At 33.8% G+C, this 19,730-nt stretch overlaps 1 protein-coding gene across 9 annotated transcripts in view; it reads right to left on the minus strand.

The window, feature by feature from the left end:
• The window catches only part of PRPF40A (pre-mRNA processing factor 40 homolog A), a 57,795-nt gene that overhangs the window by 26,860 nt on the left and 11,205 nt on the right, over nucleotides 1–19,730 (minus strand). For all 9 annotated transcript variants that reach the window (XM_032355585.1, XM_032355586.1, XM_032355583.1 and 6 more), the window contains 3 exons: nucleotides 15,511–15,591; nucleotides 14,136–14,166; nucleotides 11,854–11,870 (listed from right to left, as the gene is read on the minus strand). In XM_032355585.1, coding sequence (XP_032211476.1) covers nucleotides 11,854–11,870; nucleotides 14,136–14,166; nucleotides 15,511–15,591 — 129 coding nt within the window. The remainder of the gene's footprint in view (nucleotides 1–11,853; nucleotides 11,871–14,135; nucleotides 14,167–15,510; nucleotides 15,592–19,730) is intronic.

Below are 19,730 nucleotides of genomic sequence, written 5' to 3' on the forward strand. Positions count from 1 at the left end.
TGAGCAAGTTTTATGTGACACTAGTCTGATACAGAATATAAGCCCACTCTTGGACCCAGAAGAACTACTAAGAACCTACTAAGAACCTACTAAAAGTTGTTAGTAAAACCTCAGGCCTCAATAAAGATGATGCCTCAAATAAATGCTGGTTTGGAGTTACAAGGTTCCCATACATATACACATAAAATAATAATAAAAGGGGTAAGAAGAAACTTTGAGAGGTGACAGGTGTCTGTGGTCTTGGTGGTGACTGTTTTCAGGTATGCATTTATTCATCAAATCATCTGGTTGTACACACTGAATATATACAGTTTCATATGTCAATCATACCTTAATAAAGAGTTTTTTTAAAAAGTTCATTTTTACAAGGAATCATGAATGAATTAATTACTGAATGAGATCAAAGGTATTAAGTTCAGTTCCAGGTACCAGATTATTTAGATAGTAACAAAGTATGCTTGAAAGAGGGTTAGAGAAGATGTATATATCACATTTCTTCAAATCTATGACAAAACATTATACATATCTCTAAGAATGAAAAAGTAAAATCATCTTCGAACTATTACATACTTTTTAATACTCAGATTTTACGATACACTTCTTAAAGACATATATGTCTTAGACACTGATTTTTATCACAATTCAGTTTTTTTGATAAGTACAAAGGCAAATAAAATAGTTAAGCTGTTCCTTAAACTTCACACTAAGACCATTTTTTATATGAGAGCTGCCAACATCCATTATATTCCACACATCATCATCCCCTTTGCTATCAAAAATATTGGTAATGCAGCATTTATTAAAACAAAAACAAAAAACTAAAAATCACCAGCGCTTGTCCTTAACTATCTTCTAACCGTACTTAAAGATGACCTTCTTTTTCTTCCTCATCAACTTTATTGAGAAATAGCACATACCTACTTTTGATTTCTGGTTTGGGAATATGGCTCAACACACATCATTTCATTGCTTTTTCTACCCTCTCACCATAGTCATTTTATCCCTAAGCTAACATGCTATGCCATTACTTCAAGAACTTTCTTTCAAACCACTGGAATTCATTCTTCTGATGTTGGCACTTTTTGTTGTTCAGTCATATACAACTAAGTCATAATTGCTGCCTGGAGAATGGAGATCGTAAGACACAATGGATTATAGGATGAATCTCAATTTCAGACACATTCAATAGTCAAACTAAATATGCTAAGTGATATAAGGAAATGTGGTTCTGCAAAACGTGGGGATGGAGAACAAGAAAAGGTGATTTAAGGACACAAATTAATGTAATTTTCACACAAGTAGATGAGGGAAGTTTTTGTAAAACTTCCATGAAGAAAACTGGAGTTTTATTGTGAAGAAGGAATTATAAACAGCCATCTGAATTCAAAGAAAAAAGCTGATAAAATTTGAGCTTTCTGATAACAAAACATTTGTCTCCTCTTATACAGATTAAGTTATCGACGTGACTATTTACAAAATGGACTCTGCATAGTATAGCACGATAGTTAAAATAGTTCAAAAGGTATGTTAAATTCTTTAACTTATTCTAACACTGTGTGCAGGATAGGACAACTACAATCTCTCTGGAGCAAACATTATAGTAACTGCTGGAAAATCTTTAGCTTGCTGTTACTTTAAAATCTAACCAAAAGGTGATGTGATTTAGAGATGTATGGAAGCTTCAACTGTATGAGTATTGCTTTATTTGACAAAGTAAATCCTGCTAAGGAAGACAGAGGTTTCTATTTCTTTCATATATATATATATATATATATATATAAAATTTATATATAAATTTATATATATAAATTTATATATATAAAATATATATATAAAAATATATATATATAAAATTTTAAAAGATATCAGTAGCATCTCAGAACTGCACTAAAGAGAAAATCTGCTAAGTTCCAAAATTATATTTAAACTTCCCAAGTAACATCTGCTAAAGAGCACTCAGAAAAGAGGAAGTTCACCAGAAACAAACTCATGAAAAGATGTAAAAGGGACAAAGGATGCTTGGACCAAATAATAGGGATAAAGAGGAGAAATGTACAAACCAGTAAAATAAACAGTAAGAAATTTAGTATTCACTAGTTATTATTTTATTTAAGCCTTACAGCTATACGACAAAGCAGTATGAACAGTATCCCCGTTTTTCAAATAAGAAAACCAAGGTTTAGGAGGGTTAGTAAACTGTTCAGAGTGATCCAGGAAGTAAAAAAATAGCTAGAAATAATTCAAATTTTCTTCTACAGACCATATTTTACCCACACAAATGTTGTGTCAAAGATACTATATTCAGGACAGTCTAGATGTCAATAAGGACAGATAAATTTCTGATCTACCAATGAGTGGTAAGCACTGTTAATTGCTTTATATCAATTCCCAAATTAATTGTTAACAACCCTGCCGAGGTAGATACTATTTATTATCTCTACTTTATAAGAAGAGGAAACAGAACACAAGAAAGTACAGGAACATGCCCAAGGTAACACAGCTGTCTAGTGAGTTCATTACAACATTGTCTTGCAGTACCCACTAAGTTCCTCTTAAAGAGCAAGGCTTCAACACTTGGCATTAAGAGAAACAGAAACATTTCAAAAAGGAATATACTGTACTAATGCCTTAACTAATATAACAAATCTACTTATAGAAGTCAACTCTAAAGAAAATTATTTATCTGATAAGTTTTTGCACCTTCTCCTTATATATATCTACTGCAATTTAAAATAAAACTGTACCTTGCTTCTGGCCAAAACTAGTAACTAATATTTTACAAGAAAAACTTATAAACAAATGAACCTTAAATGCTGAATATAAGATGAAGAATGCCATGAAATATCAACAGATACATGAATAAACTAGCAACTGTAAAGTTGTCTTCATAGGCTAAAACATATGACTTAGGCAAATAGTTACATTAAGTACGGAGTACAGCACAGTCTAATCGAAAAACTTATTTTCCTAAAAATTACTCTTTTTTAGTAACAGACCTTTCTGTGCAATAAACAAACGCTGCCTATAAAATATTTAGACTGTCCTTGCTTAATCAGAGAAAACCTAACAAAGACTTAGATGTGTATTCTGAATGGATCAAAACCAGGATGTTATTTTTAACCATAGGTGATTTGCTTTGAGGACTTTTAGGAACAATTAAGATGATCCCTGCACTGGAATTTTAGTATTACTTTGCACTTTTGTCACAGATGATAGCCTTCCCCAAATTATTTTATTACTTTGACAGTTACTATATTAAGAAAAAACTGTCAACACAAATGGCAGTCCCGGGGAATCAACCAAAAGTCAGCATTTTCACAAATGATAAACTAGAAGCATAAATCTGCAAAGTAAGGCATTAAAAAATTATCATCCTTAATATACAAAAATCTATTACAATCAATAAGATAATCTAATGGAAAATAAACATGACCATTAATACAACTCAATACAGATAACATAATTAGATATTCAACTTCATTAGTAAATCAAGGAAGCATACATTAAATGAAAACTTTTTATTCTTCCTGTAAGTGACAGCTGAAAACTTAGTATAGATGTTAAAAGGGTGTGAAGAAAAGTACCCTGTCACGCTAGTGTTGGGAATGGAATTAGAACTGGTTTGCTGGCAAGTTACTAGTTCTCATCAAAACTGAAAATATAAACAAAAGAAAAAGAAAAGAAATACAAACAACCTCCTGATGCTGATATTTCACTCCACAGAATCTCGCCTACATAGTTACAAAGATGTACAAGAATGTTCTCTACAGGATTACTTTTTTTTTCTACAGGATTACTTTAATGAGGAAAAATTGGTGATAATTCAACATCCACCCATAGGAAAATCATTCAATTAGGGTCCATTCATACTGTAGATTTATCGTATGGAGACCTGTTTTTTAATATAATAGAAAGTGTCTAAGACACAGTTTTAAATATAGAGTGAGACATTGTGATAAAGTAGCAAAATACACACAGAAAACATTTAAAAGGAAAAAAATGCATATACATAATTATCAAGAGCTGATATACTTTCAGAGATCAAAAAGCTCGTCAACAACTGGGTAGTGAATAAATTCACTACTCAAACTATATAAACACATGTACATCAGATAAATATTTATACATACATGAGCATTTCTGTAGTAAAGTGTAAGTTCAACTGAATGAAACCAAAAAAACATGATTAAATGTAAACACTAAACAGGCAGAAAAATCCTCTCAACTACTATAAACAAGAATTAAGAAAAAGTCAAAATGTAAATTAGCATTAAGGAAGAACATAATCATGATCAGAAGATTTGCAACCAATTCCCAAAATCTAGAGGAAATAACTTCCTAAGACTATTATAATTTGCCCTAGAAGAAACATATCGTACATGAATATTCCAACTACTGTAGAAGCATCTGAAAGATACCCAACCAGATAATTTCACAGAACACCACATAAGCTTTAAAGAACACAGAATTATTACGTCCTTGTTTCAGGTCACAGGAAAAGATGAAAAGCTCTTTATTAATAATAAAACTCAAAAGAAAAGGTATCAAAAAAGAAAAGCAGGTAATGCTACTTATAAATATAAATCTTAAAAATTTAAATATAACATTAGCCAAGAAAATCCTGCACTGTATACACTCTGACCAAGTAGAACTGATTGTAGCAGTGCCAGGGTAGGTTAATACTGGGAAATCTATAAGAAAGTAATTATTTCCATTAACAAACTGGAAAAAAAAATCATAGGAGCACACCAATTTACTTGGTATGATCAAATCACATCCTGAAAATTACAATGGTTTGGAAGTATTAAAAAAATAAAAACAAAAATCCTAGAAACAACAATAAATGATAAAGGACAACTTACTGAAAACTAGTAAATATTATTCTAAAGCCACTTGCATTAAAATCATGACCAAAAGGGGAGTGTACAATCACTGTATTTCAACAAATACCTAACAATAATGAAATGAAGTAACTGGTATATTTGGGAAAGAGAAATTCTCTTATCTTTAATTGGAAAAAAAAAAGTATAATATACCCGGCTCTAAGATAAATATACAAAAATCTCTGAATTGACAATAACTCATTTGCAATAAAAATATGAAAAAGTCCTATTCAAAATATATTAAGTTTTCAGAAGGTAAAATAAACTAGAATGAAAACGAGGTACTTCTATACAGTAAGACAGTTAAGAAGATCGGTAGTTGCTTGGGGCAAGGGTGGAGGGAGGAGAGAGAGAGAACAGGTGGAGCAGAGAGATTTTCAGGGTAGTGAAACTATTCTGTACACACGATCATGATGACATGTCATTAACATTTGTTAAAACTCAAAGAATAGGTAACACCAGAATGAACTCTAATGTAAACTGGACTGTGGGTAATAATGATGTGTCAGTGTAGGATCACTGATTTTAATAAACATTAACATCCTACACCCTAGTGGATGATATTGATAGTATGGGAGGCTGTGGGGGGGTGGATATTAAGGAACTCTACTTTGTGTTCAATTGTGCTACTAACCTAAAATTGCTCTAAAGAAAGTAAATTAAAAAAAAAAAACCCACTCTAGAAACCAAGAAAACCATACTACCCAATATGCTTTCAATAAAGAAATCAAATGAGAGAAGAAAAAATATTGGGAAATGAGTTAAAAGAAAATCCTCTATGTCAAAACTTAAGCAACATAGTTAACTTAGTACAAAAAAAGGTCTAACAACCAAGAGCTAATAAGCACTCAAGAAGCTAGAAAAAAGGCAGCCGAGTAACCAAGTAGGAAATAAAGACAAGAGCAGAAATAAACTGAATGGTCACCCCCTCCAAAAAAAAATAAATAAATAATGGCAATGACAGAATTCTAACTCCATGCTAAACAATTATTAAACCTCAACAAAACAGATAGATATATAGAAAAGCATAAATAAGAAATTAAAAACCAGAATAGTGCAATAATCACTAAAGAAACTCAAATAGTTATCTAAAACCTCTATACTCAAAAAGCACTAGGTCCAGACAATTTTTAGTTGTGTTCTATCAAACTGTTAAGAAGTCAAGTTTTGCGTCAGGGTACCTGGGTGGCTCAGTCGGGTTAAGCCTTCAGTTCAGGTCATGATCCCAGGATCCTGGGATCGAGTCCCACACTGGGCTCCCTGCTCAGTGGAGAGCCTGCTTCTCCCTCTCCCTCTTCCTGCTGCTCCCCTACTTGTGCTATCTCTTTGTCAAATAAATAAATAAAATCTTAAGAAAAAAAAAAAAGGAAAGAAGTTTTGCATCATTTATGTAAATTGTTCTAAGGACCAGAAAGAGAAAGGTTATTATCTAGACACGAATAACCTAAATTAGCAAACTGAATTCCAAAGGAATTAAAAACACATGTGTGCACTACATATACACTCTTAACACACTTAATGAATAACTACAGTTCACCTTAGTAATGCAAAGATGAGATAACAGAAAATTTATCTGTGTACTTGCACATTAATAGACTACAGAAGAAATACCATATAACCATCTCAGTGGATAAGAAAAAAAGCACTGAAGAATTTTAAAATTAAGTTAGTGGGGCACGTGGGTGTTCAGTCAGTTGAGCATCTGACCCTTTTTTCAGCTCAGATCATGATCTCAGGGTCCTGAGATGGAGCCCTGTGTCAGGGTCCAGCCTGCTTAAGATTTTCTCCCCTCTCATTCCTCTGCTCCCCACCCCCCCAGGCACCCCACCCAGCCTTGGCTTGCACGCTTGTGTGCTTTCTCTCTAAAAATAAAGTTCATAATGACCTCTCTCAGCAAATGAGGAAAAGAAAAGTCAATTTGTAAGAGTTGTTTATCAAAAAAGTATAGTAAACATATTAAGTGGAGAAAATTCAATACATAATCTCTTTAAGAGGAAAAAAGGTAACAAAATCAGTTTATCATCACCGCTATTGCTCACCATAGTGCTAGAGGTTTTGTCTGACACAGTAAAAGTTAAAGGATTAGATACGAAGATTAGAAAAAAAGACGAAACTCAAATTTAAGCTCTCCTACAAGACAGACACAAAAGAACTGACTACCACGTTCACTGATATGACTTAATATTATAAATACGCCTTCACAATCTATAAATTCAAGGCAACTCCAATGAAGATACCAAAAATATCTTGGACACCTGAAACTGAGTAAAAATTTTTAAAAGCTACCGTGCAGGTAAACAAAGAGACCAATAAAAATACTCAAATCATTAAAAGGGAAAACAGGTAAACTACAGAGTAAGATAATGCTATTTATAGAAAAAACATTTTTATATATAAAAAACCTGAAGACTTCACCAAAAAACCCATTAGAAATAAATTCAATATGATACAAAAATCTGTTTCATTTATCAAAATGAACAATCAGAAAGAAAAACTAAAGCAAAAAAAAAAAAATACCCATATACAATTGAACCAAAAATAAAATACTCAGAGAAAAAAGTAACCAAAGAGGGGAAAGATCTGCACAAGTGGAAACTAGGACACTGATTAAATAAACAAACATAAATAAATGGAAAGACATTCCATGCTCATGGATTAAAAAAAATTAGTATTGTTCAAATGTCCATACTACCAAATCCATGCAACCCTATCAAAATTTCAAAGGCACTTTTCAAAGAAACAGAACACACAATCCTAAAATTTGGATGGAATCACATAAAGACTGAATAGGCAAAGGAATCTGAAGAACAAAGCTGGGGGTGCCATGCTCCCTGCTTTCAAATTATATTAACAGGGTACTAAAATTAAAATAGTATAGTCCTAGCATAAACATAGACATATAGATCAATACAACAGAAGCAAGATCTAAGAAATAAACTCATGCATAAATGATTGATGAATTTATGACAAAGGAGGCAGGAATATATAAGAAAGGACAGCCACATGAAAAAGAATGAAATTAGACTACTATTTTCCATCATGCAAAAAAATTAGCCCAAAATGGATTTAAGCTTGAATGTAAGACTTGAAACCATAAAACTAGAAAAAAAGATAGGCAGTAAAACCTCCTTGACCATCAATCTTGGCAGTGATTTACTGGATTTGATTCCAAAAGCAAAGAACAAGAGAGAAATAAACAAGTGGACGACACCAAATTAAAACCTCCTGGCACAACAAAGGAAATCATCAACAAAATGAAAAAAGTAACCTATTGAATGGGAGAAAAATACCTGCAACTCGTGTATGTAAGGATTAATATCCAAAATATATAATAAGCTCATACAACTCCACAGCAAAAACCCCCAAGCAATCTGATTAAAAAATGGGCAGAGGATCTGAAGAGACATTTTTCCAGAGAACACATGGAGGTGACCAACAGACATAAGAGAAGATGGTCAACATCATTACTAGGGAAATGCAAATCAAAACCACAATGTGATACCACCTTATATTTGTTAGAATGCCTATTATCAAAAACAGGTAATAAGTGTCAGTGAGGGTGTAGCTGAAAAGGAAACCTTCATGCACTGTTGGTGCGAATGTAACTAGTGTAGCCTCTATGGAAAACAGTATGAAGGCTTCTCAAAAAATTAAAAATGGAACTACCATACAATTTAGCAATTCTGCTTCTGGGCATTTATTCAAAGAAAATGAAAATGGTAACTCAAAAAGATAGATGTACCCAAAGGTTCATAGCAGCCTTATTTACAATAGCCAAGATACAGAAATAACCTAGGTGTCCTTGGATGGATGAATGGATAAAGATGTAGAATATACACACACACAAACGGGCACACGCACAAAGAGGAGAACTATTCAGCTATAACAAGAATGAAATCTTGACATTTGCAACAACGCAGTTGGACCTTGAAGGTATTACGCTAAGTGAAATAAGTCAAATGGAGAAAAACAAGTACCCTATGATCTCATTTACATGTAGAATCTAAAAAACATATAAAATCCAAACTCAGATATAGAGAACAGATTGCAGGTGGGGGTTCGAAATGGGTAAAGAAGGTCAAGAGGTACAAATTTCCAATTATAAAATAAGTAAGACATGGAGATGTAATGTACAGCATGGTGACTACAGTTAACACTGTGTGGCATATTTCAAAGTTGTTATGAGAGTAAATCTTAAAAGTCCTCATCACAAGAGAAAAAGATCTGTAACTATGTATACAGAAAGATGTTAACTAAATTTAGTATGAACATTTTACAATGTATACAAATACCAAATAAGTTTGTACAATCTAAAATGTTATGCCAATTATAACTCAACAAAAAAATAAACATGAAATATGTGAAGAAAAAAAGAAAAACAAAAATATCTACACAAAAAATTTCATAAGCTTTTCCCAATATATGCATGTCTTAGGGCATATATTCAAGTAAGCACCCATTAGGGAGGGTGCTGTAGGGATAGGAGTGAAGATGAAAAAGTGAAAAAAATGTGTGGAATCTTCCAAGGATGAGTGACAATGACCGTAATCGGAAGAGTTTAGGTAACTCAAATTTGTGTACCTTAAATTTTTTTTAAAGATGTTATTTATTTACTTGAGAGAGACTCTGTCTGAGATCATGACCTGAGCTGAAATCAAGAGCCAGCTGCCTAACCAACTAAGCCCCCCAGAAGCCCCACCTTACTAAATATTAAAGCTGTTTTAATGGAGAAAAAAAAAAAGGTGTAATACTGGGTGAAAAATTAACAGATATGGACCAACAGAAAAGAAAACCCAGAAGGAGATGCCAGAGTACGTGTGAATTTAACTTATGACAAGAAAAATATTTCGGGGTGCCTGGGTGGCTCAGTCTGTTAAACATCTACCTTCAGCTCAGGTCATGATCCCAGGGGTCCTGGGATCAAGCCCCACTCAGTGTGAAGTCTGCTTATCCCTCTCCTCTGCCCCCCATCCCCTCCTCGCCAACCCTGGCCCACTCATAAGCCTGTGCTCTCTCCCTCTCTCAAATAAAAAGTTAGGGAGAAATTTTATTTTCTTCTTTTTAACTATGTCTGCTCCTTAATCCCCCAAGCAAGCCTACATTATTTAAAAAACAAAAACAAAAACAAAACAAAACAAAAACCATGAAGCTATCACTGGTGAAAATACAAACAGGCCCTTTTAATGGAAGAATATCACATGGATATTTTATAATCATTCAACTTTAAAAAAAAAGAAAAAGATTTTTATCTATTTATTTGAGAGAGAAAGAGAGATCCTGCATGCCAGCAGAGGTAGGCACTGAGATGGAGAGAATCTCAAGCAGACTCCATGCCAAGCTCAGAGCCCAACTCAGGGTTGGATCTCATGACCCAAGTGGAAGTCGGACACTCAACTGACTGAGCCATGAGGTGCCCCTCTAACCATTCAACTTTTAAAGCAGAAGATACAAGAAACTTTAAAACATTTAAATACAGTTCACAATTAAGTCTTTCCCCTCATATTTATAATCAATTAACAGCTTTTTGCATTTCCTTAACCATAATATGGGGATAACAGCTATCTCTCAGCATTATTTTGATTAAATGAGATTATACACACAAACTCTTCTTTCCGGGGTGCCTCGGTGGTTCAGTTGGTTAAGCAACAGACTTAACTTTGGCTCTGGTTGTGACCTCAGAGTTCTGAGACTGAGCCCTGCACTGCCTGTGTGCTGTGCGTGGAGTCTGCTTAAAATTCTCACTTTGTCTTCTTACTCCCCACCCCACAAACCAGAAACAAACAAATGAGCAAACAAACAAAAAACCCTTTTCTTGGGGCACCTGGGTGGCTCAGTGGGTTAAAGCCTCTGCCTTTGGCTCAGGTCATAATCTGAGGGTCCTGGGATCAAGCCCTGCTTCGGGCTCTCTGCTGGACAGGGAGCCTGCTTCCCTTCCTCTCTCTCTGCCTGCCTCTCTCCCTACTTGTGACCTCTGTCTGTCAAATAAATAAATAAATAAAATCTTTAAAAAACAACAACAACAACAACAACAACAACAACAACAACAACAAAACTCTCTTCTTCCCACTGATCTTTAAGGAATTAAAACACAAAAAATCAAAGAAAACCTTGAGGTCAATGGGCATGGCTATTATCAATAAACAAAAAATAGGCATCTTTAAGTGAGGCTTTCAGACAGGTATTATTTTCCCAAACGTAATAAAAATCTGTAACAAAACACCATGTACAGAAACATTAGCAAAAATAACTACTATCCTTAAAAAATCAAGTATGGAGAAAAAGAAATGCAGCATTGCAGTATCATTCTCTCCTTTTCTTAGGAGCAAAACAAAACAAAAACAAAAACAAAAACAAAAAGCCAACAAACACCCCCCCCCCCCCCCCGGTCAAAAAACACAAACCAAATGAAACTGAACAAAAAAACCACCAACACCAAAAAACCCAAGAACAAAAAACCCAGCAATTTTGAATAACGTATTTGTTTTTCTGACACCAACAGGGAAGGTACAAACAAGTAAGTATTTTAAAATGTGTATTAGAAAGTTTACACAGTGGGTTTACAGTAATAAACAAGGGTACAGAGATTTTTGTATATGCGTACCTTCTAATGTAAACCATATGTAAAAACTATCAGGTTAATTAACTATCAGGTTAAAAACTTCTAATGTAAACCATATGTAAAAACTATCAGGTTAATTAATATACCTATAAGCTGTTTCCCTTCTAATTGTACTGGGAGGGGAGAAATTCAAATCTTTCTAAATTCTGATGTATATCTGATTTCTTTTTCTCTCATTAAGTTCCATGAAAATTAAATTTTAAGATAAATCGTTCAAAGAATTTTCAACCTTTAGCATAGAAAAGAAAGGAAAAAGATTCAAGTTAGCAGATAATCTTTAAAACAGAAATAAGGATCAATGTCGTAGGTTAAAGAGTTATAATGAAATAACTATGTTCCAGAGGTACTTACTGCACCAGATGCTGTACCTAAAAAAAAAAAGGGAACAGTATTTACAACGTGATAAACCATGGTCTTCTTGAGTGAACATTTTAAAAATATTTATTCATACTATTTTTTCCTCCTTATCCTGTCACACTAAATATCCTAAGACTGCCCCATATGATTTATGTGCATGCTCTCTTTTTTACAAAATAAACATATATGGTGGAAGGCATTTTCAGAATTAAGTGGTACTTTTAACTTTTAAACTGCAAACTCACTTAGATCCCGTTGGAAAAGTCATAATCTTTGACATTTGTTTCTCTTCTTGCTATTATAGGTGTCTATCTTGACTAATTCCTTTCTCCACTACACTACTGAAATAAAAAAATGCCAGACTTTAGATCTATGGCACCTTCAAGTATATAAATTCCACACTTGTGGTGTAAAATACAATATCCATTAGCTACCACACTTCCCTGTTTAAAGTTTTTAATTGAGATTAAATAAAATTTAAAAATTCAGTTCCTCTTTGCACAAGCCAATTTCAATTACTCAGTACTCATATGCACCTAACGACTATTGCATTGGACAGTACAGATTACAGAACATTTCCTTCATTGCACAAAAGTCCATTAGATGGTATGGTCCTAGACTATTATCAATACCCCTCTAGACAGAAGGGGAATTGCCTATTAGTCACCAAGTTCAAATGAGTAAGTTTAACTTTAGAAACCAGTAATCTAAAACAATGTGTGAAAAAGAAAAAAAGAGCTATATGTAAAAAAGGAATAAAACAATAAAACACACAGAACAAAATCAAAAGAAGCTACCATGGACATCACTGGTAGAACCAAAGCATTTTAAAAGTAATTAAGAAGAAATTTTATGAGTCTTGTTTCTGACTCAGGATGCAGGAAACAAAATGTTCGTTACCAAAGAGGGGAGGGCAAGAGATAAACTTCTGGATATAAAGTAAGTCAAGGCAATGTAGTGTACAGCATAAGAAATACAGTCAATAATATTGTAATAACTTTGGAAGGTGATGGATAGGTAACTAGACTTACTGTGGGGATCATTTTGTAATGTACAAAATTATCAAATCACAACGTTGTACACTAACAAGTTAACAAGATACTACTGTATGTCAATTATACTTCAATTAAAAAAAGAAGAAATTTTAAGATAATTTTCCACGATTATTTAGGGTAATAGTAATCAGCTCTAGATAGCTAATAAACAAAATATTATACTAGATATTTCAGAACATCATTTAACTTAAATAAAGAAATTTGTGAACTATCTTAAGGAGATCCATTATGCCCCATATAAACCTGTTGGAAAATGGTGCATTTTAAATGTTTCAAACCATGTTTAAAACAAAAAACGTTTTAGAGGTACCTGGGTGGCTTAGTCAGTTAAGTAACTCACTCTTGATCTCAGAGTCATGAGACTCTTCGTCCTTCGGAGGACCCTACCCTAGGTGTGGAGCCTGCTTGAGATTCTCTCTTGCTCCCTCACCCTCTGGCCCTCTTCCCCCCCAAAAACCAAAAAACCAAAAAACATTTTGGCATAATCATGGAAAAAAGCTCAGCATCTGGAATACCAATTCATCTGGAACATTATTTACTTACAAATAATTGAGGCACTGCTAATATATATAAAAGGTATACCAGCCAAACAGTTATTAATAACTGGCTGATTAAAAAAAATTATCACCAGGCTAACAAACTCCAATGGCTACAAGACCAAGCAGGTAACAGAAAAGACTATGAAGTAGTCCAGAAGGCTAATGAGAGTACATGCTCCATGTCCAAAATAAGGAGTTACTACCCCATTCCACAATGTCTGGCTGAATACAAACCGGGACTCAATCAGAACTTTTCATTTAAATATTCTCTGACTACCTACTGTGTTAGTAAGTACCACTGTAAACAATGAGCATTGCGATAATCCACTTTTTCAAGATAAATTCAAACTTGGTGTAAAAAGATAAAGCTAATTGTTGAATATGGCCCAAGACTTTAAATGACAGCAACTAATTATAAAATTTAAAAACATTGTATGGGCTAAATAAAGTATAACTATAGACCAAATCTGGTCCCAGAACTCCTGATCTAAAATTATGGTAATTTCTTACGGATTCAATTATAAATACTATCCCTATTTCCTACTGCTTAAAACAACAACAAAATGAAAAAAAAAAGGCAGGAGCTAATCATAAAACCCAAGTGACACTGCTTTTATTCCTTATTATGATAGCTACTGTCCAAATGAAGTCTAATATTTACTACCATAAATGGTGTACATACCTGCTGCTACATCCATATTATTTACTCCTGGCTGTAAGAAAAAAATTAAATTAGTAGTATTCACCTCGTTTAAGCTGTATTTTGCAAAAGCTTTTCATAAACCACAATCAGAGTCCCTTTTATGTGTAATTCTCAAGCCACTGACTCAAAGATTCTCACTAAGTTTCAGTGGTTTTAGTTCCTTGACTTTGCTATAAATTTTAAAAACATCATTAACCTGGAGCTAAACACTTATAATCTAAGTGGTTTATTCATATGATCACCAGTTACATATAGATTGACAACCACTTATCCACAATCTGATAAAGAAAAAGCTCTAAGAACCAAGTTTTTTCAACTTTTACACCAACATCATTTTAGTGGCAAAATCTGCTCTGAATGACATAAGCTCTTTATTTATCCCACCCAAGAGAATACCTATCAGTTAGGCTATAGAAATATTGTGCTGAAAATTATATAAGGCATTGTACAAGACCCCAAAAGAAATTTTTATATAATATATAGAATTTACAAAGTATTATTTTACAATAATAAAATATTTTAAAATATATATTTGACCTAAGGATTTTGGGTAAGATACTGCAAACTTACCACCCCAGTGGAGTCTGTTCATTACAACCACTAGGTTATCAGGTAATAAGTAAGTTATGGTAATATGAGTATCATGATGATTTACAGATTTGCTATACAATCCAGTAGGGTGATAAGGCTATCAAGGATTTTGTAAGTCATGTGCCCTCATTCAAGTCTCATGAAATGTAAACTCAGAATAAAATCTTCTGATTTCTAAATCTAGGATCTATTACTAAACCATAATACAACAATTTTTAATTAACAGTCAGCAAAGCAAAAGTCTATTCTTTAAGAACAGAATGCTACCGGACCGATAAAATGCTTCTGGATGACGAATTATACTTCTTAGTATTCTACTCTTTTTTTTTTTTTTTTAAGATTTTATTTATTTATTTGACAGACAGAAATCACAAGTAGGCAGAGAGGCAGGCAGAGGGAGAGGAAGGGAAGCAGGCTCCCTGCTGAGCAGAGAGCCAGATGCGGGGCTCAATCCCAGGACCCTAGGATCATGACCTGAGTCCAAGGCAGAGGCTTTAACCCACTGAGCCACCCAGGCGCCCCTCTACTCTTATTTAATGTAGAATTAACTTAACAATTAAGGACGTCTGTATAAATACAGGAAAAAATGTGAATGCCTATCATTCAAGAACCGAAAAGCCCATTCTAATTCTCACCTTGCATTACAGTTCTCAAGACACACTTAAAAAGCTAACCTGACTGCCTACAAAATACATATATACTATGTTATTTCATATGTAAAAGTAGTCAAAACATCAGAAAATAATTATTTTTACTAGATTACCGGTAAGGCAGGCTGCATGGAAGCCTGAGACATATGAGACATCATCATTCCAGGCATGACTGAAGACATCATTCCTGGCATCTAGAATAAAAGTAAAGAAAAGGTTAATATATAAAACCAAAGCATTTAATAGAACCTTATTAATCTATCTGGTTATCAAAACTAATATGTACAACTCAAGATTTAAACCCAGTGAACACTGTATGAATAGTATGCTTAGTAAGTGCTTGTTGAATGAATGAAGTATTTTATCAATGAGCTAGTATTTGTCATAATTTATATGTAAGTTAAAATTACTTCTAACAAACGTAAAAGTTCAAGTAAACTTTTTGTTTTTGTTATTTCCAAGTGCTTTTGAGAATATTAATTTCCTTTTAATTTTAACTCATCACTCGTGTTTTTCTCCCTTCTTTTGAGCAAGACAAAACTTTCTGTATTTCTCACCTTTGACTGTTAATATCTGTACTAAAAAATTTTACAGCAATCTGGCTCTTTAAAAAATTCAAGATCAAGGTGCTTAAAATTTGATGGTTAAAAAAATATGTAAAAACAAACTTCAGCCATAGATCTTCTATGTCTTCTCTTGAAAAACTTAATAAAGCAAACTTATGAGTATCTGAAGAAAGAAGGTATTAGTTTTGGAGGTTAATCTAGTCTACCAATGACTGCCATCCAAATCTATGAATGAAACTTCACCACTAAGTATCAATAAAAATTAATTCAAAGGATTTTGACCCACTACTCATCCATATTTGTATAATTCCACATTATAATTTTGATTCTAATATGAGCAAATCTAAGAAAAACATGGATGGAATAAAAATTGTATACAATAATCATAAGTACTGGGACAAAGTAACTGGGTATTCAACAGTTTCAAATTAAATGAAACTTGGAGAAACAGAAACAAACAAGCATATTGGTCAAGAGAACATATAAAGCCTACTAAACGTAGATGAGAACACTTGCACGCTGAATTTTGTTATTTGGGAAAGTCGACTCACAAAGCAAAACCAGGCTTCCCTCTTCATTAAAATGAAGCAGCACTGTATTAGTGGGTTAAAAAACAAAGGTTTTTTGTTCCTTTAAATATTCAGTAAATTGCTTAAGCATCATGAAACAAGAACCTGACAGAAAACATGTTACTACTACTTGGAATACATGATGAAACAGCAGTTAAAAAAAAAAAGGTACTGGGACACCTGGGTGGCTCAGTTGGTTAAGCTGCTGCCTTCGGCTCAGGTCATGATCCCAGCGCCCTGGGATCGAGTCCCACATCGGGCTCCTTGCTCAGCAGGAGCCTGCTTCTCTGTCTGCCTCTGACTGCCACTCTGTCTGCTTGTGCTGACAAATAAATAAATAAATAAATTTTTTTGGCCACTCTGACAAATAAATAAATATAATCTTAAAAAAAAAGGTACAGAATTTGAAAACAGAAGCACAAGCCTCCACCACCCTGACTAAAAGAATTAATGACGTAATTTATGCATTAAGGGAAAAAAACATAGCAATCAAATGAGAACTAGACACATTCCCTCTTCTCTCTACTCTGAAAAAATATATCCTCACAACTGATTTTACTTTAGGCTAATAGCAAAGTAGGTGTGAATTCTTAAGGTACTAAGCAACTGATTATGGGGGGAAGCACGGTAAGCAACAGTGGGGAAACAGCCTGGTATTTAAAATGGCCTATAAAACCCAAAAACTAGAATTCTAAATGAAATTGAAAAACTGAACTTTGAAAACTTGGGAAAAAAGTATTTTCTTATAAGAACTAAAGATATTAAGAAAAGTGGGATAAAATCTCCAACACACAACAGAACATTTCAATATGGTAGCAGTATTAAGGAATGTAATTTTGAATTGAAATACTCTGACTTCATAAGACAGTGACCAAATCCCATTTAAAAAACAAGGGACAAAACCCCCTACAATTAATAAGAATTGACTAGAAAAGGCAAGTGACAATATTTGAAAATCATTAAAGATCAGAGTTTGACAGAATTCTCTCAATTGTTGTTTTCCCCACTTCAAATTTTAAAACATCTCGAAAACTTGCTCTTAGCGTAAAACTCGTGGCTGGTTACAGAATGAGATTTAGTGTTTCACGTTCCTTCCCTCCCGCCCCCCCAAAACCAACTCTTTCTTCACTTTCTAATTGCTATCAGGGTTATAGTTTCCTTTTAACTAAATAAGATCACCTAAGCCTATTACAACTAGATTTTCTTTACATATTTCAAATAGAAAGATGATGAACAATCAATGTTGATTTTGTAGCAACAAATACAAGCAGAGGAGACTGAATTGCTCTGGGACAGACTCACCAAACCCCAGCTAGCCCTTTTCTTTATGCAGTCTGAGAACTGACCCCAAAGGGACACTTGTCAAGGCTGAGGAGTGTCCAAATACCAGGGCAATGAAACACTGTAGCAAATAGTCTTCCCCAGAGGTAAAACCTGAGTCTGGGTCTTGGCAATTTCAATTCCCCAAATTCTGAGGTTGGCACTCTGAGCCACAACTCTATTTCAAAATAGGGTTTTTACATTTGTGGAACTTACGTGAATGAGATTTAGTGTTAAATAAAAATCTAAATTCTCCCTCAATATCTCTGTAAATTGAGGGGCATCAACTAGTTGGGCTTGTTCAACTGGACAAACACTGGAAAGATGTACAACTGATTATCTAAAAGTAAGCAGACTAATATAATTTAAAACGAAAACTATGATACTAGTTTGAAACTGTAAGCCAGAGCGATTCCATCCAGTTAGCTAGTTCAAATAGCTACTATGGGGTGAACTGTAATTCAACTGGCCACCTGTGTGTGGCCAGGCTCAATCAACCACATGGCCTTTGCTCTATAAAAGTTAGTTGGCAAGGCAGGGAGGGGTCGCCCTCTCTGTAAGAGGCGACCCCGACTGGTCGGTTTGATTCTCGATGCTTGGCACGAAATAAAGCTTTGCTTGACCTTTGCTTTGTATCAGTCTCGTTCTTTTGACCATGGACCCAACAGAAAGCAAAGAAAAAAATAAATACAGAAAATGTTACATTCTTATGAGAAGTTATTACAAAAATCAGACAAATTAAGAGCTCTTCCAGAGGCCTGACCATCACAAAAACCTGTTTCTCAAAGCCTGAAGGATACACTTTGTGGTAATGTTATTAGGATACATATAACACGTGGATACATGTTTCAACCCATCTGAATTCTTTCAGAGGACTTCGAGTTGATTTAGGTCAGTTACTTGACTGCACCATCAATACGAAACCACTAAAATTTTCCAAGGTATCCATTATTATTTTGTTTCTATACCAAAATGATCCAGGCTGCAAGCTTCTAAGATCTGTGGTTCAAATCCTCAGAAGTGACTTTCCCTTCCCTTGGCCCAATAATCAAGTTGAGGCATTCAAGTTATTTTGTTGTCCCTTTTTGCATGGAAGGTTTACTTCTTGCTTCACATGAAGGGAATAGCCCCTTGGTCTCCCAGCTTTATCTGCAGAGTATTTTAGACTTCTCCTTAGGTTAGTTCTTTTTTCTCTCTAAGGGCACATAACATAACAGTGTCTTACATTCACAGCATCTTAAGTTCAATGAAAATGGGATGTTGGAAGGAAGAAAGGAAGGAAGAAATTCTTAAACAGCTGTTACAATGATGACACTATAAATTCCAGAAGCAGATCATTCTTAAAGCTACAAAGCGGTGGTTCGTATAAGCTTAATGAGAGGAACACTATAAAATCACAGACATGTAGAGATTCACAAATTTTCCATTTAAGCTCCTTTGGCAAATCATAATATTAAGTGTTACAATCACAAACTTTTAATAGTTAGGAAACAGGAGAAAATGGGAAGGGTAAAACACATACATGAGACATAAGCTAAATTGTCTAAAATATTAAATATTTCAATTTTATGAACACTTTGAAGTTTTTAAAACCAAAAAATAATTCAGATACACTATTTGGTACACTTTATTCATAAATTGCCAACCATTTCTCTATGTATACGATATAAATTTTTCTACGTTTATTTCTATTCTTTTAAATGATAAAATGTAAACCAATTACTAAGATGTCTTCAGAAGGAATACCAATATGAAGAAAATAAAAAACAAGCAGAAACTAGGGAGCACTGCAATCTGCTCATTCTTAGCATCGCAGTTTTGGAAAGTTCCTAATGTTAGGTAAAACAAGTCTGCTTCATTTTTCACTAGATCTTTTTA

The sequence above is a fragment of the Mustela erminea genome, chromosome 8 (assembly GCF_009829155.1).
Source record: "Mustela erminea isolate mMusErm1 chromosome 8, mMusErm1.Pri, whole genome shotgun sequence".
NCBI lineage: Eukaryota > Metazoa > Chordata > Mammalia > Carnivora > Mustelidae > Mustela > Mustela erminea.